Consider the following 25,888-nt stretch of genomic DNA (forward strand, 5'->3'; position numbering starts at 1 on the left):
TTTTGTTTGAAATGTTTGATAATAAAAGAGTTAAAAGCCACAAAAATTTTCAACCACAAAGAAGATAACATAAGACTACGCTGTTTCAGGATCCAGAGGGACATTCAGCTTCAGTAGATAATGCCCCTGCTGACAATTCCAGGCTAAATTTCAAAAACTGAGAGTACAGGAGCTTATTTATCAATATTTTTACTAACTCAAGATCTCCCCAAAATACTTTAGTCTTGTCTATGTGAAATAATAAAGGCATTCTCAGAGTTGAATTTTTTGCTCAATGTAATTTTTGTTGTTGCTGCTGCTACTGCTACTGATTGGAAAACCTTTTGCTTCCCTCCTCGTGACAGATTTATCTTTCCACAGTCTACAAATCACTAAAGACAATTTGCGGAGGCAAACTTAAAAACGTCTATCCCCATTATCTTTTTCACAGTTCTCTTAAAAGATTAAAAGAAAGAAACTTACCCCTTCTGTTGTGCATTCCTTCTTTGCCAAAGTGTGCTGTGGTTTCGAAAACTAGCTCAGTCCTTCTGAACTTTTCTGTATCCGTTATAAATTAAAGAGCCACAAGGAAGGGAAGTGGTTAGTCAACTCGCTAATTTTATCAGTCCCTCCCACTGGTTAAATAGTACCTGATGCTACAGACGCAATATCAGTTTTCCCAGCTCATTTCCCTGCTATTGAACGACTTCAGACCATATAACTTAGGGGCAGAGACAGTGACTGTATCTGGTACGTAGGCATGAGAGTTAAAGAATGAACGTTTTATTACTATTAATAAGAAGCCTAATAGACTACAGAAACCAGCAATTTAACAGAATGAGGAGGAGGAGGAGGAGGAGGAGGAGGAGGAGGAGGAGGAGGAGGAGGAGGAGGAGGAGAAGGAAACAGAATGTTTGTCAGCTTCATACTCTTAAGCATACTCAATTTGGGTGGGAAGGGGAGTGATTTTTTTAATGCAATCAGAGGACGTGTGGGAAGTGGCTGGTGTTTCATTTGCTGATAAATGATTCTGCCCTGGAATGGATCCAGTTTACAGATATAGAAACTTCCACAACTGGGGGTCCTGGCTCCAACAACTCTCTTCCTCTGGAGCTTACTAATTAAAACACAGGGCAAAGTACCAAATGTGTCCCTCTGAATGAGGAAAAATGAGACATCCTCTGAAGAAGCAGCTATGAATTGTTTCCTAGATGTAAAGACCTGCAGTGAATGAGAGGAAAAAGCAGAGGCTGAGACCGATTTTAATGAAATAAAATGATTTTGCTATTTCAATCCCACTCCAAAAGATTTCAACATAAAAATCACTGTCACTCCAGAACCCTAGATTATGCAATTTTCTGAGCTACTTAAATGAGTGCATTTGAATTACATCTGGAGTACTCACTTTGAATTGCCTTTCCCACCATATCTAGGGATTGTGGCATTAGAAGAAAAAAAAAGGCTGAAAATTGAATCATCTTGAAGGCTCATTAGTTCTTGCTTTTGATTGGCTAAGAAATGTTTCTTCAAAGAAATTCTGATGTATTTTACATATTTACATGTGGTGACAGTTTCACAAAAAGAGTTAAATTTGATAAGCTGAGGCAAGCTAAGGAAACGCAATTCTGTCACTGACACCCTCCTTAGCATTACCCCAAATTCAATGATACTTAACTTATAAAATAAAAAAGGGAAAACTTTGGAGACTTACTGAATTTATTTTCCACCTCCTAAGCCTCTTTTATAATTAGATCTAAGAAAATGAAAACGTAAGTACTATACTGAAGTAAAATACAAGCAATGCCTTGCTCTGAGATCTCTGCACGATTCTAAGCCCCCAAGGTCATATCTGTATATTTGTCTGAGTTTAAGGTGAGAACAATACCTCACAATCATGACTCTGGATTTAGTCCCTCTCACATCTGTAGCTTTTGTATCTTCAGGAAAGGAAGAGGAAAAGACAGAGTTCCAGAAGAAAACAAAGAGGGGGAAAGTGAAAAAGAAAGGGGAGAGAACTTTGCTTCATTGTCCCCTTCTCCAAAACTCTTCCCCAAGCATTTACATTTGGTGGCTCCTCCTCGACCTCATCCATAAGCCTTCCTCACCCATTCACACACACCTACTTGCCCTCTCTGAAATCCTGGAGCATATCTCATCGTCTAGGCATAACTTATTTCTATGCAATGTCTTTCTTTTCTTTTTTTTTTTGAGACAGAGTCTTGCTCTGTGGCCCAAGCTAGAGTGCAGTGGCGCAATCTCAGCTCACTGTAACCTCCGCTTCCTAGGTTCAAGTGATTCTCCTGCCTCAGCCTCCCAAGTTGCTGGGATTACAGGCGCCCATCACTATGTCCCACTAATTTTTTTATTTTTAGTAGAGATGAGGTTTTACCATCTTAGCCAGGCTGGCCTCGAACTCCTGACCTCGTGATCCACCCACCTTGGCCTCCTAAAGGGCTGGGATTACAGACGTGAGTCACCATGCCCGGCTCTATGCAATGTCTTTCTAGAAGCCTGTAAGCCTATTTAGGATCAATGTATATTCTCAATGCTCACCTAGAGGATTAAGCTGCTCAAGCACAAAGCCTCACTTTTAAAAACAAGATTTTGTAATGCCTCTTTTACTAACCTAAACCAAAGCTCATAGTTTACACAAACAATCTCTATATATCATATTCTTTTTAATCATAAAGTTCTCCAGGCATGAGCATAGTTTACATATTGAGGAAGTCATCTGATGTCTGCCCTACTACCAACAAATAAATATGAATTAAAGAGAAGTAATAAGAAGCCAGTACTTTCAAGAAGGGTAAGAAAGTCAAAGACTGGAGGGTTGAGTGGTTGCATGGACATGAGGATACAATTTAGTTTTAGAATAAGAATAAAGCAGACTTACAGGCCAATGATAAAAGGAAAATAAGAATAACTGAAGTCTAGATAACATGCCAAGGCAAATTATAGATGGTAAAAATAAAGAACACACAAAGAATTAATATTCTCTCATAAGATCTGAGATTTCTTTCTCTTTCCTTTTCTTTCTGTCTTTCCTTTTCTTTATTTTTCTTTCTTTCTTTTTTTGGTGGAGTCTCACTCTGTTGCCCAGGCTGAAGCGCAGTGATGTGATCTCGGCTCACTGTAACGTCCGCCTCCCAGTTACAACCAATTCTCTGTCTCAGCCTCCTGAGTAGCTGGGATTACAGGTGCCAGTCACCATGCTCGGCTAATTTTTGAACTTTTTTTTTTATTAGAGACAGGGTTTCACCATCTTGACCAGGCTGGTCTTGAACTCCTGACCTCATGATGCAACTGCCTCAGCCTCCTAAGGTGCTGCAATTACAGGCATGAGCCACCGTGCCTGACCGAGATTTATTTCTTATTCGTAAAAAATGTTAAAGGAGTGTTAATTTTGCTTTTTGTTATATTGAACAAGGAAGGTACAAATGAGCACTGACAGAGCTACATTGTGTTGGTTATCCATGAGCCACCTTGTTGTCAGTGACATGGTTTTCCAAATGGTCAACAATTTGCAGTAAATCTTCCAAAGTAAAACAATTTTACCTGAAATTATACAGTAGCTGTAGTCTTAGGAAATTCAATGTATACTAAAACTGAATTAAACTAGTTTTTATATGGGCAACCAATTTTGTTTCTAGGCTCAAATAATTATAAACAGGTATTTCGCCTGTATGAATACCCAAAGGGATTGCTGAAAATGTAGGATACAACTACCAGGTCAAAAATGGCCTCTCATATAACAAGACTGCACTCCACTAAATGCCAGTAGTGTCCTCCAACCACTGCACCATCCAGAAAACACTTTCAAATCTTCCCTTAGGGGCCAGTACAGTCCCGCCGAAAAGCAATACCCTAGACAAAATGCTACCCTTCAAACAGCTGGCTTAGGGAGTCAGCCAGGCTCATCAAGATATGAAGGAGATCAGGATAGGAATGCCCTGAACACAGAGCGCATGCTATGGCTGGCTAAGGCCAACTGTGGCCACCTGCTCCCAACTGTGGCCAAACAGGAGTCTGAGCCCTAGCAACACAAAACCACCATCTATCAAGAGAAGGTGGACATCTGGATTTTTATGTGAAACCTCCTTTTTAAAAAAGGATTGGCAAACACTCTTTAAACTACACAAAGTTAGTCTTCAGGCTAACATGATTATTTGTTGCTCAATCAAAAACATATAACAACATTTACAAAATATGTAATGTCAGGGTATGGTATTCAGTGTAACAAGTACTTTGATTCCCTATTGTATATATGAATTATATAGAATAAACTGGAGTATGTGCTAATATGTTAATGAGAATTCTCTATTAATGTATTATTTTTTCGTTTTTTTTTCTTTGTAGTATTTTCTAATTTTTCTAAAATAAATACATAAGGCTTTACAATTAAAAAAAATAGAAAAGGGCAACAGTACGAAACTCCATCTAAAAAAAAAGAAAAGTAAAAAAGAAAATATATTTCTATTTTAAAAATTGGAAGATGGTAGTTATAAAAAAACTATTTAAATACATTCAGAAAGGACTACCATTAAAATGGGCAAAACAAATTAAATTCCTTTCAAATACCCATTTCTGCTTCAACTCAAGCACTGGTTAGAGAGCAGATGTAAAAATTAAACTACCTGCAAATCAGAACGGGTATATACCCAGGTAATGGAATCATTACCTTGTGTTCTAGATATATAAGTCATTATACAATCTCTTTTATTACATAGCTAGAGCCCACACAGGAAGAATCCAAGTCTGACTGTGTCTCACAGAAAGCACTCAAATAATTGTGCATCAATTTAAAAAGACCTAGAGTTCTAAAAGTGGTAAAAAATAAACTTTCTCTGAGCAATAATAATAATAAAGTTAACCTTTAAAATGAAGGTGCTTTAGTAATTTAATTACTTTTTCCTATTTACAAAATTAATATTAGAGGCTGAGTCATGCTGGAATTCAATAAAATTACTTTATTAACTTCCTCTAATGCTTAAAAAATACTTTATTAAACCTCTCTTTTTATAATTCAGTCTTATCCTTCACTCTGCTGAAGACTTGGACCACGTTTTATTCCTATAAAAACTGATTTTCCCCCAAATTAGAAATGTGTAACTAGAAATGATTCAAAGTTGATCCTCCTAGGTACCAAACACAACATCCTGAAAAATAAGATTACATCTTGAAATATCATACACAATAAGACTACTTAAAACACGCATTTAAAAACACTATAAATTCTGTAATTACTATTGAATTTTCACAAGCTAGAAAAATGTACCACTAGACTGTATAGACAGGGACTAACTGAACCATGGTAATTGGCACGAAAATGATGATACAATTCTTAGAGATATTCTGTTTTATTTTTTTCTTAGGAACATGGTCATGAATGGTGCTTATTTTGAAAGGAAATTTAACCTTTTTCCTGTCTTGAGTTATATGCTGACTAGAGCTTCAGTTCTTCAATTTGTTCAAGTTTATTTCAATTCTGCAGAATCAGAAGATTATACAGTTTGTGAACTAAATCTTTCCTTTCAGTTGTAACTTTCAATTTTGATTACAAAAGCAGATGTTTGCAGGTTTGAAAGTTGCTAGTTCAACATTGTTGAGGAATCTAGGGTAAACAACAAAATTATCAATTGCCCAGCATAAAAAGAAAATCTCATAAGCATAGTATCATGCAGTATGTTTTCATGAGATGCATCCTGAATTTAGTCTCTTTAGAATGCCTTTGGTATTTGACTAAATTTAGTGCTAATGTGATTATATTTAGCCAAGATTTTGCTTACTGACATATATTCAAATAAATGAAAAAACTACCACTGGAACACAATGTGTCTAAATATACACTTGCTGAAAAGCAGAGCATTCCAGTGTGCCCTTCTTCTCTAGTAAACATAAGACATAATACTCAACCTCACTGATAAGCAAATAAATATAAATTATGAAACATTAACATTTTTACCTGTCAATTGATGCTAATAGATGACGACAAGCACATGATGTGAAAAACACTGCTGGTAGGAGTGTAAATTGGTACACCTTTCCCAGGAAAAAAAAGTCACACTATATCAAGACTCTTTTAAGCCGTTCACACTTTTTAAGAGTGAGTCTATTTCTAGGAATCATATCTAAAGAAAAAAAAAAATCAGGGATATGGGTGGTGATTTATGTAAATGAATGTCCATCACACTGCTACTGTAAAGTGCCATTGAATAACTGCAAATGGCGAATATGCCCAACATAAGGGAAATAATAAAATAAATTATGGTATAATTCTACGACATTGTACAAATTTCTACAAATCATGATATTGAAAATGTTGAATAACAATACAAAATGAACAATATTGAGTAAGAGAGAAGATACAAAAATATACAGTATGACTTGGTACTACGACCCAAGTCTCAGAAATCGAAACATACACTTGCCCTTCACACCCTCACAACTTCCCCCAAATTTTATACACACAGTCAACAGAAAAGAGACCAAAAGAAAAGCCCAGAGTGTGAAGACTGTGTTCTTTACTTGTCCTTTGGCTTCTGGAACTGTATTTCATTTTAATTTGGTTTAGCGAATTTTTATTTCTCTCCTTGATAAAGTGAAGCTTGCCTGGCAACTCAGAAGCTTTAGGGTGAAATCCACCTCTCTTTAATTTGGAAACAACTGTCAGTGGGTCCTTATTTTAGTTGCTCCACAATAAATTACATTACTTTTTAAAACAGAGTGCTGAAAATCATGTCTGATTTATAGCAAAATGAATTTTTAAAATTTTACCTGGGACAAGATTAAGAGTAAGTGTTGAATTTAAATCAAATGAAGAAGAAAGAAATCTACTTTTATCTAGTCCTTATAAAACCAGGCACTGGACAAACTGAAGCTCTTTTAGTTATCACAACAACTCTAAAGGTTAAGTTTTCTCATACCTAATTTATACATGGGGAGACTAATTTACCCAAAGATTAGGTAAATTGACCAAGGTCTCATATTTGGCAAATCAAATATGAGAACTGATTATAGTAGATCCTGACCACAAAACCAAAGACTAACACAATATACCAAGATTTTATATTGGAATACAGGTAGTTAACCTGTGGTAGTCTTCAAACATGCTTTTCTTGTTTAATGTTACTTTGGTGGAAAATGAAATAGGAAGTAATGGAGAACTGAATACATTAACAACTGAATACATTAACTAAGCCTATATTTTCTGAATCAAAAGTCAGGACACAGGATGTGAACCTATGAAAAAGAAGTAGTCCCAGAGTTTCATGTTTCATGTAACTACCATTTACCTAATGTTTAATGAAAAAATATGTGTGTATGTGTTGTAAATACCAAATTAAATTTATAATTATTGGTATTGATTTTAAAGGTAAAGTTTTAATTATTATACAAATAATATAGGATCATAAAATCAAATAATACACAAAAAATACATAGACAAAGCAAAAACTGCCTCATTACCCTACACTACACAAAAAGTCTATAAGAACAATTTGGTGGCCTCCTGGACTTCTTTCTGTTTACATTCACAAAATTATGGCCGCACTTAAGGAAATGAGGGTTGTATAAACTGTACAAGTGACATGAGGCACGGTTTGCCTTTAAACACATTGGTTTAACTTCCAGAGGATCTCCTTTCTAACTTTTTATTTTGCTGGGGTCAGAGGGGAGAATACTCCACTAACAAAGAAATTGAGAACTTTGTTGTTTTGGTTTGTTTATTTTTAATACTTTCCAAAAATCCAAAGTATTAGGTTTTCCTTTTGAGCAAGTCATTTAATTCTGCAGCTGAATGTCTCCCATCTGTAAATAAGGGTGATTACCTATAAGAGTCAGAAAAAGTCAATGACTCAGTAACTATTTGAAATTATTTTTCAGTATCTTGCTTTTAAAATCTGTTTTAGAGGTATGGCACATGCTTAACAAAAATAAAATGCAAACCTTTAGAATTTTAAATGAAGAATTAAGATACCATTGGGTCATGTGCACTTACAACCTGTTACGAAAAAAAGAATGATAATCAGTTCACCAAATCATAGCCATACCACTTTTATTCTTTCTGCTACATAAACTTGGTATTCTGCTACATTAAAAATAAATCTTTAATTCCCCTTTGCTTTACTCAATCTCTTTGATGTGGTTTGACTTTGTGTCCCCACCTAAATCTCATCTCAAATTGTAATCCCAACATATCGGTGGAGAGGCCTAGGGAGAGGTGATTGGATCATGGGGGTAGACTTCCTCCTGGCTGTTCTCATGATTGTGAATGAGTCTCAGGAGATCTGGTTGTTTGAAAGTGTATGGCCCTTCCCTGCTTCACTCCGTGCTGCCACCATGGGAAGAAGCTGCCTGTTTCTTCTTTGGCTTCCACCATAATTGTAAGTTTCCTGAGGCCTCCCTGTCATGCTTCCTGTTGAGCCTTCAGAACTGTGAGTCAATGAAACCTCTTTTCTTCCTAAACTGCCCAGTTTCAAGTAGTTCTTCACAGCAGTTTGAAAACAGACTAATTCACTCTTCTTATGTTATTACTATACCCTACTATGAAATATCTCCCTTTACTGGGTTAGAGTGTTATCTGAGTATCTAAAAAATTGAGATAGAAATTTCAAGGCACTGAGAACCAGAAAAAGGTCAAAGAGTTTCACATGCCCTACTTATTACCTTTCAAATGCAGGGCCTAAAAATGTTCAGAATTTCCAACATTTCTTTCAGCCCTAATTTTTTTTTTTTTTTTTTTTGAGACGGAGTCTCGCTCTTGTTACCCAGGCTGGAGTGCAATGGCGCGATCTCGGCTCACCGCAACCTCCGCCTGCTGGGTTCAGGCAATTCTCCTGCCTCAGCCTCCTAGCCCTAATTTTAAGGGTAAAAAATCCTTAATCAATCAAATAGTCCTGGGCTCTAGCTAGTTCTGTTCACATGGTGACTGGTTGTATAGAGTGAAGATTATAACCTCAATCAAGTGGCCAAAAGAAGGGAATGCTCAGACTCATTTATTATTTTTCCCCAGGGGATTGATAAGGACACATTGTGAAATGCAACTGCAACATCCTTTTGCCTCATGGGATACATGGGGGTAAGTTTTTCACCATATTACACATAATCCAAGTGAGCAAAATTCTTAAGGAAATGCTCACAAAGTGATAATCACTTTCCCTCAGTGCAAATATGCCATTTCCCTTTCAAAAAACAGTCCTGGGACTTTGCACTGTCCTGTTTAAGAATAATAATCACAGTGTATCACTCTCATCTATTTCCCCTAAGAAGTAAAGTGTTTTTATTTCTTAAGGACAGGGAGTCTTGAGCACCATTTTGAGATTTTCTTGAGAAATATTCACAACATACTTCCATTTACTAACTATATAATCTTAAGAATGCTACTAAACTCTCTGGACTTTCTCATTTACAAAATGGGGTTTATAATACCTATTCCATAGAATTGCTATTAACATTAAGTAAGGTTTAATATTATATAAATGGCCTTTGCACAGTAACTAACGCATTATAAACAGTCAAAAATTGATAAATACAATTACTATAACTACTAGCAATAAACAATATTTAGTTTTCTCCTCATACTAAGAAGGATATTATGATGATTCTGTGTTTGCGTGTGTGTGTGAATGTGTGTGTGTGTGTGTGTGTGTTTCTTTCAGTATTTTTTGCAGTAGCTGCAGGCTCATTCTGGGCCCTTTTTATAAAAGCTTTACTATATAGTTTTTAAAATCCTTTTAAGATCCATAATCCTATTGAGTCAAGAATAAAACGTGTACTTAGTTTCAGGCAAACAATTGTTCAACAGAAGCCCCTTCAATTTTTAATTATGCCCTCTTCCCTTTCCAAGTTCACTGTTATTCTCTGATTTTTAATCTTGAAAGTCAGTCAGGGTACATTATTTATGTTATATTCAATATGGAGAAAAAGAAGAAAGGGATTTTATTCAGGACATTAACTCTAACCTTGAAATGTTATTTTCTGAACATTTGTTCTGCTCACTGAGCAAATTTTAGTCTTCAAGTCAGATGTCTAAACACAGTGCTTGAGCTCTGCTTAAAGGCTAAAAATATAGACTTCTGCACAAGGTGATGGTTACAAAGGAAGGTGTTTAGAATATGGCGCAATAGAAGCTAAGGTAATTGAGCATTAGTTACACAGTTCAGCCAGAAGAATTCCTCATCTACACTGAAGCTTTGGAGTTAAATCGTAGGCTATTATCCTTTGAAATACACTTTACATGGAAAGTGAATCAATTAAAGAAGTTGTTTCCTGAAACCTTCACCAGGTCCTCAGTTTTGATCATTTGAAGACTAGAAGTCATGGAATCCTTAGTCAATCTCTCTCTCTTTCTCTTAAATTGAGTACTAAGTACAGTGAATCTGAAAAGGAAGACTGGCTGAAAAAGCCATGCAGTTTTTTCCTCCTCTTGAGAAAATATATGAATAGAAGTCAGTGAATACTTTTGATGCTCACTAATACCATGATAAAACAATGTCATCATATAGAAAGTTATTATCCTGCAGGAAACATAGTGTGTATCATTGCCTGATTCTGCTTCAGCCTCACAAACTAAGCTCTGTTCCAACTTGTATCATCTTACACTAAGTCTTCCTCAGGCACATCTGCCCAAAAGTAAAGTGTCAAGAAGAGACGAATAGGAAAATAAAATAGAGGCTTGGAATGGATAATCCTGTTTTTGGTTTCAAATGACGTGTGAGGATCATTGAATTCTTTAAATGTTATTCCTTTTGAGAAACTGGAAAAGATAACATTGAGTAAACAAAGAAGAAAAGGGCAGATAAATGTATTGATGTGCTCATGATAAATAATGCCTTAATAAATGATTAAATGGAAGGAGAAGTAACAATATTAGACCATCTCAATAGGTTATTTTATTATCCAAATCCTCTCTCTTATTTTTTTTTTTGAGACAGGGTCAAAAAAGGCTGAAATACAGCCTTTTTTGTATTGTGTCACCCAAGCTGGAATACAGTGGCACTATCATGGCTCACTGCTACCTCGACCTCCTGGGCTCAAGCAATCCTCCTGTCTCAGCCTCCTGAGTAGCTGGAACTACAAGTGCATGCCAACACACCTATCTAATTTTTAATTTTCTTTGTAGAGATGATGTCACACTATGTTATCCAAGCTGATCTTGAACTCTTGAGCTAAAGCAATCCTTCTACCTTGGCCTCTCAAAGTGCTCAGATTACATGAGTGAGCCACTGCACCTGGCCCAAATTCCTGCTTTAAATATTGATTATATATGTCTCATGAACCTATCCTGTCTTTTTCAATATTCATTTTACTTCCAGTGCCTAGAAACATAACTAACATAGGTCCTTAAATATTTGCTGAATGAATAAGTATATTTTCATTTTATTTTTAATTGATTTTTAACTTTTCAATTTTTTAAGGGTAATTCAGGTTTTTTTTTTTTTACATCTCTAAGAATTCCCCTTTCAACACTAGCCAGGAGAGATAAATAAAAAACTACATCATAATTCCTTAATAAAGCTTTCATGCAAGAAATAATATTTGGCCAATTTACATCAAAAAATGAATTATGCCTCTTTGAAACTAGTTTCTAGGCAACAATTGTCCTTATTAAATGTGTAAATGTGGCCAGGCTTGGTGGTTCATGCCTGTAATCCCAGTACTTTGCAAAGCCGAGGCAGGTGGATCACGAGATCAGGAGTTCAAGACCAGCCTGGCCAACATGGTGAAACCTAATCTCTACTAAAAATACAAAAATTAGCTGGGCATGGTGGTGGATGCCTGTAGTCCCAGCTACTCAGGAGGCTGAGGCAGGAGAATTGCCTGAACCCAGGAGGCAGAGGTTGCAGTGAGCTGAGATTGTGCCACTGCAACACGGCGAGACTCTGTCTCAAAAAAAAGAGTAAATGCAAACACACATTCATACTGGATAAATATCTGACCAATTTTTTGCATCATCTTCATCATGAGGTCACTGGGTTGAAAAGATCAGAATATGAAGATTTCCCTAACTATTTCATATATTCTTATCTCATAACAATCAAACTTGCCTATAAATTTACACTTTAGTAAGAACAAGGATAAAATTAGTGGTGGAAAAACCAGGCAGGCAGTGAGATGAAGTAACTAACATTGGGACAACAAAAAATCTGAAAGTCTAAAGCTGATTGCCATCTCCTTGTGTCAAGTACATTTAATAAAAAGCAGTTTGCTACGGTCAAACATTTCTTTGTAAGTAAGCTTTTATTATGATTGGATTTTGTTACTTGGTAGAGATTTACTTGTGCTTTATTGAATGATGTACTGAATTTTGTACATGTCTGAGATTGGTCCAATATCTTTCTAATTTATTTCTAAAATGACTGAAAGTTGACTTTAAAATTCCCCAAACTTCCACATCTGTATTTCTGAATTTCCAGATCCCGACTTTCAGAATAGAGTACCTATACTTCCACAGCGGAGAAAACGCTTGTTGTAGAATGTTCAATAGAATATTCAATAGAAAAAAAATCATTTTTCTTTCTGGAATTACTAAACACCTCTTCATACCTTTCAAAGTGATCTTTTGAAATCGAATATGGGATGCATAAGAGATTATGTCTCTCTTCATATGCACAAATTCACAATGTCCAGGAGCATTTACTTCAGCACAGGAAACTCCTGATATTTTAGTCATTTACAACAAAAACTGTTTAAGAAATAACTGCATCATATAGAATTTTAAGTACTTCTCTTTTACCATGTTACATAAAGGGCATGTCTAAATTTAGACATATGTAGATAAACATGCCAATCCCTGAAAAACCCTAGACCACAGAAGTTCTAGAGAGAAGTCTGTATTATGTTAAATATGAGACTCCATTTCCTTGTTTTGAATTATTGGTGCTGCTGTGGCAACAGCACAATACAGAACTTTGTTGCTCTCTCAGCAAAACTATTTATACTATTTAAACTCTTCCCAGGGAGTTCTTCCTCTACCACGTTCTTCCATTATTTTAATAAAGCACTCCATTCAAAGTGTATGTTTTTGTTTTTAAGTCACTGCTAAATGTAAAATAACTTTGAACTGCCTAGGCAGACTCTAGACACGAAGCCAATCTCTTGGAAGTGTTCTAAAGTCACTGAATACCCATTTCACAGATCACAGTATTCTTTTATAAAAGACTTATTTCCTGCAACTGAAAGGGGTGATAATGTTACTTCTAAATGCTCAGAAAATTTACCAAAATGTCTAGAAGTGGAACACAGCTGGTCACGTAATGATTAAAATAATTCAAAAGGAAAGAGATTTCTATGGAAGTTCAAGATGGTGCTCCTCCTTGTTTGTACGATGTTGCTAGTGAAGTGAAGCTTCTGATGTCACTAACTAAAGAAGCAAGTGCAATGACACAGACATGGAGAAGGACTAACAGTAATTAGTTGCATAAAACTACGTTATAACAAGTTTCTTCAAAACCTGATCTCTGGAATAGTTAAATTAACCAAAGAGAAGACTCAATCAATTTTATTTAAACTATTAACATGTTAATTAACTATAACTATAAAGCATTTCCTATTAATTAGTAAATTGGTTAAGCATTTAGTTGAATCAGAGGTAAGAAGACTTTTTAATAAAATCTTTTGACCATGGTAACTGAAAATATTCTCATATTTGGAAATTAATTAAGACAGTTGAAAGAAGTTGTCAGGAAAAGAGAAAATGAGGTAGGAAAATGACTTCGACTAAGTCTTCTTTCAAATGACTGGGAGATATATGGTGCTGTGGGTGTAAAATAAGATACTAGAGTCAGGCAGACAATAACAAAATGGAAGAAAAGAACTATGAGTTCTATGTATAAATAAAAATTTTGCTTCTCCAGCTTCATCTGTCATCGCTTTCCTCTCACCCTGCACACCTACTACTCCAGGCACAAGTCATTTTCATCTTTCTTTCAACAGGCCAAAACCTTCCACTCTTCCTTCCAATTTGCACTTGCTGCTCTGCTTGTCTGCCCCATCTCACCTCCTTTTTGCTGGTAAACGTGCATTCACTTTTTAAGACATGGATCAGTTGCCTTCTCTGCCAACTTGACCACTTGGCCAGCGTCCACCATCCAAGCAGAGCTTGTCACGGTTTCTTCAGTGCTGCAGGCTACCGTTCCTACTTCTTCTGGAGTGCACAGATCTTGTCATCATTTCTGTCTCCTTCATAGACTAAACTGGGGTCTCCTCTAGGGTAGAGTCCACACAAAGCTCATTCATTTAACTTTGTATCTGCATTTTCGTTTTCAACAATGTGACTATCTACGATTACTGAATGACTGGTAAAAATAATATGAAAATAAATTTCAAATCAGTATTAATAAACTACATGTTCCAAAATTAGAGGCAATTTGCTCATATAATAGAATGAAAGAAAAATTTAGAGTATAGAAAAGATGATAGAAATACAAAAAGAAAAATATAGGAGAAAAAGACAAAGAAGCCATTTTTGTCACTGTCAACTATGACTACGAGCAAACTTATTAAGTAAATATTCTCCTATTAAAATGCTTTTGAAGTATATATTAGAGAGGCTAAAATGAATAAGCTATATTTCTAGTTTTATATTTAGCTCATGAAGAAAGGCAAATTGGGTAAGTTGTCACTTCAACTATTCATTATTTCATTATCATATGTAATACCACTCACTGTCTATGAAAAAAAAGTCACATATTCTCTTATTAGAACCTATGCCCTCTAAAGGTGCTCTGTCAAGCTGAGAAATGGCATGTCAGGAAACATAATATGCTGCAAAGACAGATGTCCCTATTCAAAATGCATGTATGATGATCAATCACAGCTCAGAACACTCAAGAAAACTAGAGTACCACACTTAAAAAACAATTACAAAAGATATGTTAAAATAATATCAAGAAGCTGACACAAACTGAAGGTATTAGGCAAGACATTCTAAAATGTTTGTAGAAAATGAGAGAATTTTCTGTTTTTCTAAAGTTCCATATAAGAGTTTAAAGGGTATGGGTATTATACAGTAAATACTGTATCAATATCACATCTGTTCTTGGCAAAGCTCCCTCTTGCCTTATACTTCCTTACTCTGAGCTACCTATTCAATATCCACACCTGGCCTACCATTAATTCCATTCCTAGTTTCATACAGGTTAAAAACAATGTCAAGCTATAGTATAAGAATAGATATAAAATCTGATATAAATGTATACTATGTTTGCAATTATTTTTAGCATCTATGACTGAACCATGGCATTTTTCTCAACTGGATAGCATTCTTTACATTGTTACAAGACAGACAAAAATCTTGGCTTTCGCAAAGTATAAGTTTTATCATGGGAGGCAAATAATAAAGAGTGTACACTAAACAGGTAAATGACAGGTATGTTAGAAGATAGTAAGTGCTATCTACAATAGCAAAGCAAGGAGTAAGAGTGTTACAGTCTTAAATAGAGTGGCTAGCATAGGGCTCAGTGGGATGGTGACATTTGAGAAAACACCCAAAGACAGGAAAGGCCATGTAAACAAGTCCGTAAAGGTACTTGACCATGCAAATTGAGAGAACAACTCAAGGATAAAAGATATGCCTGGTGGGAGCACTTGAGGCATGTCCAGTGAACATCAAGGAGGCTCATGCAACTGCAGCAATTCAACAAAGAGAAGAGTTAAAAGAATAAAGTGAGACAGATGTCAAGGACCATTCCATATAGTGCCTTTGAGGCCTTGTAAGACTCTGGCTTTTTCTGGGAGACAAACAGGGAGCTACTGGTGGGCTTTGAGCAAGAGTAACACAACATGATTTACCCTTAACAGGAGCATTCTGGCAGCTTTGTTAAGAAAAATGGTGGGACTGGGAAGAGTTTCAGGGGTGAAAGTTGAGAGGCCAATTAGGAAGCTATTTTGAAAATCTAAGCAGTCTGGGCATGGTGGCTCACACCTGTAATCCCAGCACTTTGGGAGGCTGAGGTGGGTGGATCGCAAGGTCAGGAGTTTGAGACCAGCCTGACCACCATGGTGAAACCTTGTCTCAAAAAAAAAAAAGAAAAGAAAAGAAAAAGAAAATCTAAGCAAAAGATTTCGATAATATAGATCTGTGGGGTGACTCTAAAGTGAGAAGGAGTAACAGGCCTCTGCTTATGTACTAAAAGTACAGAGATTTTCGACTGAATTTAGGGCATGAGGAAAAGACAACATTCGATAATTTTTAAAAAGTTTCTGGCCTGAGCAATTAGAAGGAAGTGTCATTAATTGATATGGGAAACACTGTGTGTAGAACAATTTTGTTGAAATACTGGCAGTTCAGTCTCGCCATTCAAGAGGCTTTCAGATCATCTGGATATACACTCCTGAAGTTCAGGAAAGCTGCCTGGGCTAGACATACAAATTCGGGGCTATTGTCATATAAATGGCATTCACAGCCCCCATCCCTAAGAACTATATTACAAATATACTTGAAGCTTCATTGCATCCCTCTTCACAAATAATCAGCTCTAAAATTCTGAATTTATACACCCAAGCATGTCTTTGTATTTTATTTCATATGTACAAAATTTTAAAGGATATATAGCAGTGTTATGCATAGTTTCAGCTTTATATAAATGATAAAGTATAAGAATTTTCTGCAATTTATTTTCTCTAAACATATTTTTCAGATTTATTCATTACAATATGTCAATTCCTAGTTCATTCCTTCCCAGACCTACATAACATTCCATTGCATAAAAATATCTCAAATGATTTATCCATTTTCCTACTGATGGCTGCTATGGTTGGGATGTGGTCTGTCCCCACTGAAACCCATATTGAAATTTGGTCTCTGACGTGGCAGTGTTGGGAGGTAGGGCCTAATGGAAGGTGTTTAGGCCATGGGAAGGGATCCTTCATGAATGGATTAATACCTTCACGAGGGGATGAGTAAGTGAGTTCTTGGTCTTTCAAGAATGGATTCATTCCCTTGAGAACAGGTTGTTATAAAGAGCCTGCCTTCGTCTGATTTGCATTCTTGCTTTCTCTCTCACCGTGTGATCTACGTACATGCCTGCTTCCTTTCTGTTTTCCACCATGGGTTGAAGCAGCATGAGGCCCTCACCAGATGCAGACAATTTTCCAGCCACTAGAATCGTGAGCCAAATAAAACAATTTTTAAAAATAAATTATCCAACCTCAGGTAATCTGTTAGAGCAACACAAAATGAACTAATAAGGTCAGATCCAAGATGGCTGGTTAGGAGCAGCTCAGGATCGCAGCTCCCAGTGAAAGCGCAGAGGGTGAGTGGACACTGCATTTCCGGACGGATTTTTATTGCCCACAGACCAGGAGATTCCCAGGCGGAGGAGCCCCACGGGTCGCCAGCATGGCTGTTTTGGACTGTGCGGCTGTTATGCGGGCGCCCTGGTGTGGCAGTTCCCAGTGCAGAGTAAACGGGACTGGGTCCCCTGTTAGCCAGCAAGGGGAGCTCTGGGAAGCACCAGGAAGGCAGAGTCGCTCATTCATCAGATTAAAAAAAAAAGGGGGGGGGAGATTCCCAGACAAAAAAGCACGACGAATCTCAGCACCACTGTTTCAGCCAGCACAGTGGGTGGCCACATGGGAAATCACACAGATCCCGGCGCCTTTTCAATAGGCGACCAGAACACCTGTGAGAGAGCCGACCGTTCAATTAAAAAAAAAAATGAGAAAGGCTCTGAGGCAGGGAGCCAGGTGACCAGGCCCATTGGTCCCACCCCCACAAAAAAAGAAAAAACAAAAAAACAGCAATTGGAAACGCTCTGGGTTGAGAGTTTCACAGCAAGCACAGCTGAACCCAGGACGGTCCAGCTCTGTGGGGGAGGGGCGTCTGCCATTACCGAGGCACTCCACCACTATGGAGGCAGTCCGCCATTGCTGAGGCAGCCTGCCGTTGCCGAGGCAACCCGACATTACAGAGAGAGTCCGTCATTACAGAGGTGGGCCACCATTGTGGAGGCAGTTCTAACTAAACCCATATAAACAGGACTGCAGAGAAGTTCACATGGCAGCTGGGCATAGCCCACAGCACCTCAGCGAAGCTTCTGCAGGCAGACAGTGACTAGGCTGCCTCCTTGCTGGGCAGGGAAGCCCTGAAAAAAAAAAAGGGCAGCAGCACAGTGGAAACTCATAAATAAAGCCCTAACTCCCCGGGACAGAACACCTGGGAAAAAAAAGGGGTTTATGAGTTCTGCTGCTGCAGACTTAAACGTACCTGCCCAGCAGCTCTGAATGAACAACAGAGCTCACAGCTCAGCACTTCAGCTCCTATAAAGGACAAATTGTCTCCTCAAGCAACTCCCTGACCCCCGTATATCCAAAGAGTCACCTCATAAAGGAGAGCTCAGACTGACATTTGGCAGGTATCCTTCTGAGACAAAGCAGAAGAAGAAACTGGTAGCAACCTTTACTGTTCGGCAGCCGCTGCAAGTGATCCCCAGGCAAGCAGAGCCTGGAGTGGACCTCAGCAGTCCTACAGCAGAGAGGCCAGACAGTTAAAAGGAAAACTAAGAAACAGAAATAACTTCATCAACAACAAACAGAACGTCCACTCAGAGACCCAATCAGAAAGTCAACAACTACAAAGCCGACAGGTGGATAAATCTACAAAGATGGGAAGAAACCAGCGCAAAAAGGATGAAAACACCCGAAACCAGAACACCTCTCCTCCTACAAGGGATCATAACTCCTCACCAGCAAGGGAACAAGACTGGATGGAGAATGAGTGTGATGAAATGACAGAATCAGCCTTCAGAAAGTGGGTAATAAGAAATTTCTGTGAGCTAAAAGAACATGTTCTAACACAATGCAAAGAAACTAAGAACCTTGAAAAAACGATTTGATGAAATGCTAACGAGAATGGACAACTTAGAGAGGAATATAAGTGAATTGATGGAGCTGAAAAACACAACATGAGAACTTTGCGAAGCATGCACAAGTTTCAACAGCCAAATTGACCAAGCAGAAGAAAGGATATCAGAGGTCGAAGATCAGCTCAATGAAATAAAATGAGAAGGCAAGATTAGAGAAAACAGGGTAAAAAGGAATGAACAAAGTCAATAAGAAATATGGGACTATGTGAAAAGACCTAATCTATATTTGATAGGTGTACCTGAATGTGACGAAGAGAATGAATCCAAGTTGGAAAATACTCTTCAGGATATTATCCAGGAAAACTTCCCAAACCTATCAAGGCAGGCCAATATTCAAGTCCATGAAATACAGAGAACACCACAAAGATATTCCTCAAGAAGACCAACCCCAAGGCACATAATCGTCAGATTCACCAGGGTTGAAATGAAGGAGAAAATGCTAAGGGCAGCAAGAGAGAAAGGTCAGGTTACCCATAAAGGGAAGCCCATCAGACTCACAGCAGATCTCTCAGTAGAAACCCTACAAGCCAGAAGAGAGCGGGGGCCCATACTGAACATCCTTAAGGAAAAGAACTTTAAACCCAGAATTTCATATCCAGCCAAACTAAGCTTCATAAGTGAAGGAAAAATAAAATCCTTTGCGAACAAGCAAGTACTCAGAGATTTCATCACCACCAGACCTGCTTTACAAGAGCTCCTGAAAGAGGCACTACACATAGAAAAGAACAACCAGTACCAGCCACTCCAAAAACATACCAAATGGCAAACAGCATCAACACAATGAAGAATCTGCATCAACTAATGGGTAAAACAGCCAGCTAGCATCAAAATGGCAGGATCAAATTCACACATAACAATATTAACCCTAAACGTAAATGGACTAAATGCCCCAATCAAAAGACACAGACAGGCAAATTGGATAAAAAGCCAAAACTCATCGGTGTGCTGTATCCAGAAAACCCATCTCACATGCAAGAATACACAAAGGCTCAAAATAAAGGGATGGAGCAAGATTTACCAAGCAAATGGAGAGCAAAAAAAAAAAAGCAGGAATGGCAATTCTAATCTCAATAAAATAGATTTTAAAGCAACAAAGATCAAAAGAGACAAAGAAGGACATTACATAATGGTAAAAGGATCAATGCAACAAGAAGAGCTAACGATCCTAAATATATATGCACCTAATACAGGAGCACCCAGATACATAAGGCAAGTTCTTAATGACTTACAAAGAGACTTAGACTCCCACACAATAATAGTGGGAGACTTTAACGCCCCAATGTCAATATTAGACAGATCAACGAGACAGAAAATTAACAAGGATATCCAGGACTTGAACTCAGACCTGGACCAAACAAACCTAATAGACATTTACAGAACTCTCCACCCCAAATCCACAGAATATACATTCTTCTCAGCACCACATCACACCTACTCTAAAATTCACCACATAATTGGAAGTTAATCACTCCTCAGCAAATGCAAAAGAACGGAAATCATAACAAACAGTCTCTCAGACCACAGTGCAATCAAGTTAGAACTCAGAACTCAGAAACCAATCCAGAACCGCACAGCTTCATGGAAACTGAACAACTGGCTCTTGAATGTTGACTGGATAAACAATGAAATGAAGGCAGAAATAAAGATGTTCTTTGAAACAAATGAGAACGAAGACACAACATACCAGAATCTCTGGGACACATTTAAAGCAGTCTCTAGAGGAAAATATATAGCAACAAGTGCCCACATGAGAAGCAAGGAGAGATCTAAAATTGACACCCTATCATCAAAATTGAAAGAGCTAGAGGAGCAAGATCAAAAAAACTCAAAACCTAGCAGAAGACAAAAAATAACTAAGATCAGAGCAGAACTGAAGGAGATAGAGACACAAAAAACCCTTCAAAAAATCAATAAATCCAGGAGCTGGTTTTTTGAAAAGATCAACAAAATAGACCACTAGCCAGATTAATAAAAAAGAAAAGAGAGAATAACCAAATAGATGCAATAAAAAACGATAAAGGGGATATCACCACAGATTCCACAGAAATTCAAACCATTATAAGAGATTATTACAAACAACTCTATGCACATAAACTAGGAAACCTGGAAGAAATGGATAAATTCCTGGACGCTTGCCTCCTCCCACGCCTAAACCAGGAAGAAGTCGAAACCCTGAATAGACCAATAACAAGGTCTGAAGTGGAGGCAGCAATTAAGAGCCTACCATCCAAAAAAAGACCAGGTCCAGATGGGTTCACAGCTGAATTCTACCAGACATACAAAGAGGAGCTGGTACCATTCCTTCTGAAACTATTCCAAACAATACAAAAAGAGGGAATCCTTCCCAAATCATTTTATGAGACCAACATCATCCTGATACCAAAACCTGGCAGAGACTCAACAAGAAAGAAAACTACAGGCCAATATCCATGATGAAAATAGATGCAAAAATCTTCAATAAAATACTGGCAAGCCGACTGCAACAGCACATCAAAAAGCTTATCCACCATGATCAAGTAGGATTCAGCCCGGGGATGCAAGGCTGGTTCAATATACGCAAGTCTATAAACGTAATTCGCCACATAAACAGAACCAAAGACAAAAACCACATGATTATCTCAATAGATGCACAGAAGGCCTTCGACAAAATTCAACAGCTCTTTATGCTAGAAACCCTCAATAAACTAGGTATTTACGGAACATATCTCAAAATAATAAAAGCTACTTATGACAAACCAACAGCCAATATCATACTGAATGGGCAAAAACTGGAAGCATTTTCTTTGAAACCTGGCACTAGACAAGGATGCCCTCTCTCACCACTCCTATTCAATATAGTACTGGAAGTTCTAGCCAGAGCAATCAGGCAAGAAAAAAAAATAAAGGGTATTCAAATAGGAAAGGAGGAAGTCAAATTGTCTCAATTAGCAGACAACATGACTGTATTTCTACAAGACCCCATCATCTCAGCCCAAAATCTCCTGAAACTGATAAGCAACTTCAGCAAAGTCTCAGGATACAAAATTAATGTGCAAAAATCACAAGCATTCTATACACCAATAACAGACTTAAAGAGAGCCAAATCAAGAACGAACTGCCATTGACAATTGCTACAAAGAGATTAAAATAACTAGGAATACAACTAACAAGGAATGTAAAGGACCTCTTCAAGGAGAACTACAAACCACTGCTCAATGAAATAAGAGAGGACACAAACAGATGGAGAAACATCCATGTTTATGGTTAGGAAGAATCAATATTGTGAAAATGGCCATACTGCCCAAAGTAATTTACAGATTCAACGCTATCCCCATCAAGCTACCAATGACCTTTTTCACAGAACTGGAAAAAACCACCTTAAACCTCATATGGAACCAAAAGAGAGCCAGAATAGCCAAGTAAATTCTAAGCAAAAAGAACAAAGCTGGAGGCATCACACTACCGGACATCAAACTATACTACAAGGCTACAGTAATCAAAACAGCATGGTACTGGTACCAAAACAGAGATATAGACCAATGGAACAGAACAGAGGCGTCGGAGGCAACACAACATATCTACAACCATCCAATCTTTGACAAACCTGACAAAAACAAGCAATGGGGAAAGGATTCCCTGTTTAATAAATGGTGTTGGGAAAACTGGCTAGCCAGGTGCAGAAAGCAGAAACTGGACCCTTTCCTGACACCTTACACTAAAATTAACTCCAGATGGATTAACGACTTAAACATAAGACCTAACACCATAAAAACCCTAGAAGAAAACCTAGGCAAAACCATTCAGGACACAGACATAGGCAAGGACTTCATGACTAAAACACCAAAAGCATTGGCAGCAAAAGCCAAAATAGACAAGTGGGACCTAATTAAACTCCAGAGTTTCTGTACAGCAAAAGAAACGTCATTAGAGTGAACTGGCAAGCAACAGAATAGGAAAAAAATTTTGCAATCTGCCCATCTGACAAAGGGCTAATATCCAGAATCGACAACGAACTAAAACAGATTTACAAGAAAAAAAAACAAACCAACCCATCCAAAAGTAGGCAAAGGATATGAACAGACACTGTTCAAAAGAAGACATAGATGAGGCCAACAAACATATGAAAAAATGCTCATCGGCACTGATTATTAGAGAAATGCAAATCAAAACCACACTGAGATACCATCTCACACTAGTTAGAATGGCGATCATTAAAAAATCTGGAGACAACAGATGCTGGAGAGGATGTGAAGAAATAGGAACACTTTTACATTGTTGATGGGAGTGTAAACTAGTTCAACCATTGTGGAAGACAGTGTGGCGCTTCCTCAAGGACCTAAAAATAGAAATTGCATTTGACCCAGCAATCCCATTACTTGATATATACTCAAAAGATTATAAATCATTCTATTATAAAGACACATGTACACATATGTCCATAGTGGCACTGTTTACAATAGTAAAGACCTGGAACCAGCCCAAATGTACATCGACGACAGACTGGACAAGGAAACTGTGGCACATACACACCATGGAATACTATGCAGCCATAAAAAACAATGAGTTCGTATCCTTTGTAGGGACATGGATGAATCTGGAAACCATCATTCTCAGCAAACTGACACAAGAACAGAAAATAAAACACTGCATGTTCTCACTCATAGGTGGGTGTTGAACAATGAGAACACATGGACACAGGGAGGAAAGCACCACACACTGTGGTCTGTTGCTGCGGGGTCAAGGGAGGGACAGTGAGGGGGTGGGGAGGTCGGGGAGGGATAACATGGGGAGAAATGCCAGATGTAGGTGACGGAGGGATGGAAGCAACAAACCACATTGCCGTGTGTGTACCCATGCAACAATCCTGCATGATCTGCACATGTACCCCAGAACCTAAAGTACAATAAAAAAAGAGAGAGAGAGAGAAAGAAAGAAAGAAAATTACAATTTACCAAAACGGACATAAAAAAATGGGAATGTGGAAATTAATTTTAATTTTTAATGTACTTCGCCTTATCAAAGATATTAAATGTTAACAACAACAACAAAAAGAAAATACTCCCCTTTCCTATATCACACAAATATTCTCCAATTTCAATTTGTAATGTATCTGGAATTGCTTTTGTGCTTTTATGAGGTAAAGATACAATTTCAAACTTTTGTCCCAGCACCATTTACTAAGTAATTCATCCCTTACCCACTGATCAACAATGCCACCTCTTTCAGATATGTGTATATTATGTATAAATTGGTTCTTTCTGGCTCCCCAGTCTGGTCTATTTTGCTATACACAATATACCTTATGGCTTTATAAGAAGTCTAGGCTGGGTACAGTGGCTCAGGCCTGTACTCCCAGCGCTTTGCAAGGCCAAGGAGGGAGAATCATCTGAAGCCAGGAGTTTGGGACCAACCTGGGCAAAAAAGCAAGAACCTAAATCTAAAAAAAAAAAAAACCTTTAACAATTAGCCAGGCTTGGTGTTGCATGCCTGTAGTCCTAGCTACTTAGGAGGCTGAGGTAGGAGGATAGCTTGAGTCCAGGAGTTTGAGGCTGCAGTGAGCTATGATGTTGCCACTGCACTCCTGCCTGGGCAACGGCCATCTGCTGAGAACAAGTCCTAATGTGTGTGATGGATTACATTGTTTACTGAGAATGATGGCAAGGAAAACCAAGCCAGCCCCCAAGCGGAAAACTGCTCAGGGCATTCTAAATGTTGAACAATGTATGTATATCATACACTAGTTAAACCAATTCTTTAAACACAGGGTATGTGACCCTGCCCCCATTGTTCCCTCCTGGAGAACTCTTTCTAGTTTGTCTTTGATCAGTGGTAAGCAGGCACCAGAAGCCAGCCTAGTTTATCTTTGTTCCATGATACAAAACACAGAACACTTGCTTGTTAATAGTAATCAACTGTTCAGAGAGAATACATGGGTCAGAGTCTGCTTGAGGCTCTCAGCTCTGAAGGCTGTTAGCCCCCTGATCCCACTTTGCACTCTATCTTTTTGTTTGCTTCCTTAATTCCTTCAGGGCTGCCTGCCTAGGTTGGGGTCTCCACAACTGAGCTGGTCTCAGTAGACACCCTGTCTTGTAGAAAAAAAAAAAAAGAAGTAGTAGTAGTCTAGGTATCTTCTAATAATACCAGTCTTGCCACTTTATTCTTTCTCCTCAAATTTCTCTTTTCCTTTTTAGACCTTTACTCTTCTAGATAAATTTGAGAATTACTCAAATTCTATTTAAAAATCTGTTAAGGTCTTGATTAGAATTTTACTGAACCCGCAGCTCAATTTGAAAACAATTAGCCAATTGATAACATTGACTACTTTGATCCATAAAAATTGTATTTCTCTGTTTGTGTAAATCTTTGTAAATGACTTTCACTAAAAATTATTTTTGTACATGATGATATTTTGTATATTTGATTAGGACTACTTCTGGGTTTTTTATTTCTGTGGCTAGTGTTAGAGACAGCTTCCAGTGCATTTTCTAACTATGGAAATATATCTTCTCAATCCTTATATACACATCTCATTATACATTTCAAATTTAGTGGTCCTTATTCATATCTTGAGTATAAATAAATGAATGACAAACTGATTAATCCTTCCTTTCTTCAGAAAATGTTGTGACATTTATATGAGAAAGAAAATTCTATAATGATTTTAAACTATAAACATAACTATTGGGTATTTTTTGTTTTAATTTCAATTGAGCTAAGATTAATATATAAGAAGAATGCAGGAATGAATTTCCCACAATTTTTGACCCATTTCAAAAGAAACTGTCTAAAGAATGGGAAGAAAATTTTGTTCAAGGCAGCTTTCAGGCAACAGCAAGAAGAGAAAGCTAAAACCAAGAAAGAAAATGTTAAAAACATATTTTTTAAAGTTAGACTCATACAAGAGGTCCTGGAACTATTTATTGCAGGAAAAAATTATCCCTACATCCCAATGACTCCTTCTTAAAAAGGTTTTGCTATAACATACTATATATGCATATTTTAAAAAATCTTAAATATGCCTCATCAAGAAAGAGTTAATTATACTTACAAGGTTAAAATATGTTCAG

General features: G+C 37.5%; 1 protein-coding gene across 10 annotated transcripts in view; it reads right to left on the bottom strand.

Moving 5' to 3' along the window:
- HDAC9 (histone deacetylase 9) overlaps positions 1–25,888 on the bottom strand; it is a 919,102-nt gene that overhangs the window by 713,105 nt on the left and 180,109 nt on the right. The window contains exons 1-2 of one of the 10 annotated variants that reach the window (XM_012450673.3): positions 630–777; positions 463–537 (exon numbers count right to left, since the gene is read on the bottom strand). The exons of the other annotated variants lie outside the window; for them this stretch is intronic. Coding sequence (XP_012306096.2) covers positions 463–478 — 16 coding nt within the window. The 5' untranslated portion in view covers positions 479–537; positions 630–777. Of the gene's footprint in view, positions 1–462; positions 538–629; positions 778–25,888 lie in introns of those variants that run through there. 10 annotated transcript variants of the gene reach the window in all.

This window comes from Aotus nancymaae, unplaced genomic scaffold (genome assembly GCF_030222135.1).
Source record: "Aotus nancymaae isolate 86718 unplaced genomic scaffold, 86718_ANA_hifiasm-v0.15.2.pri h1tg000025l, whole genome shotgun sequence".
Lineage (NCBI taxonomy): Eukaryota > Metazoa > Chordata > Mammalia > Primates > Aotidae > Aotus > Aotus nancymaae.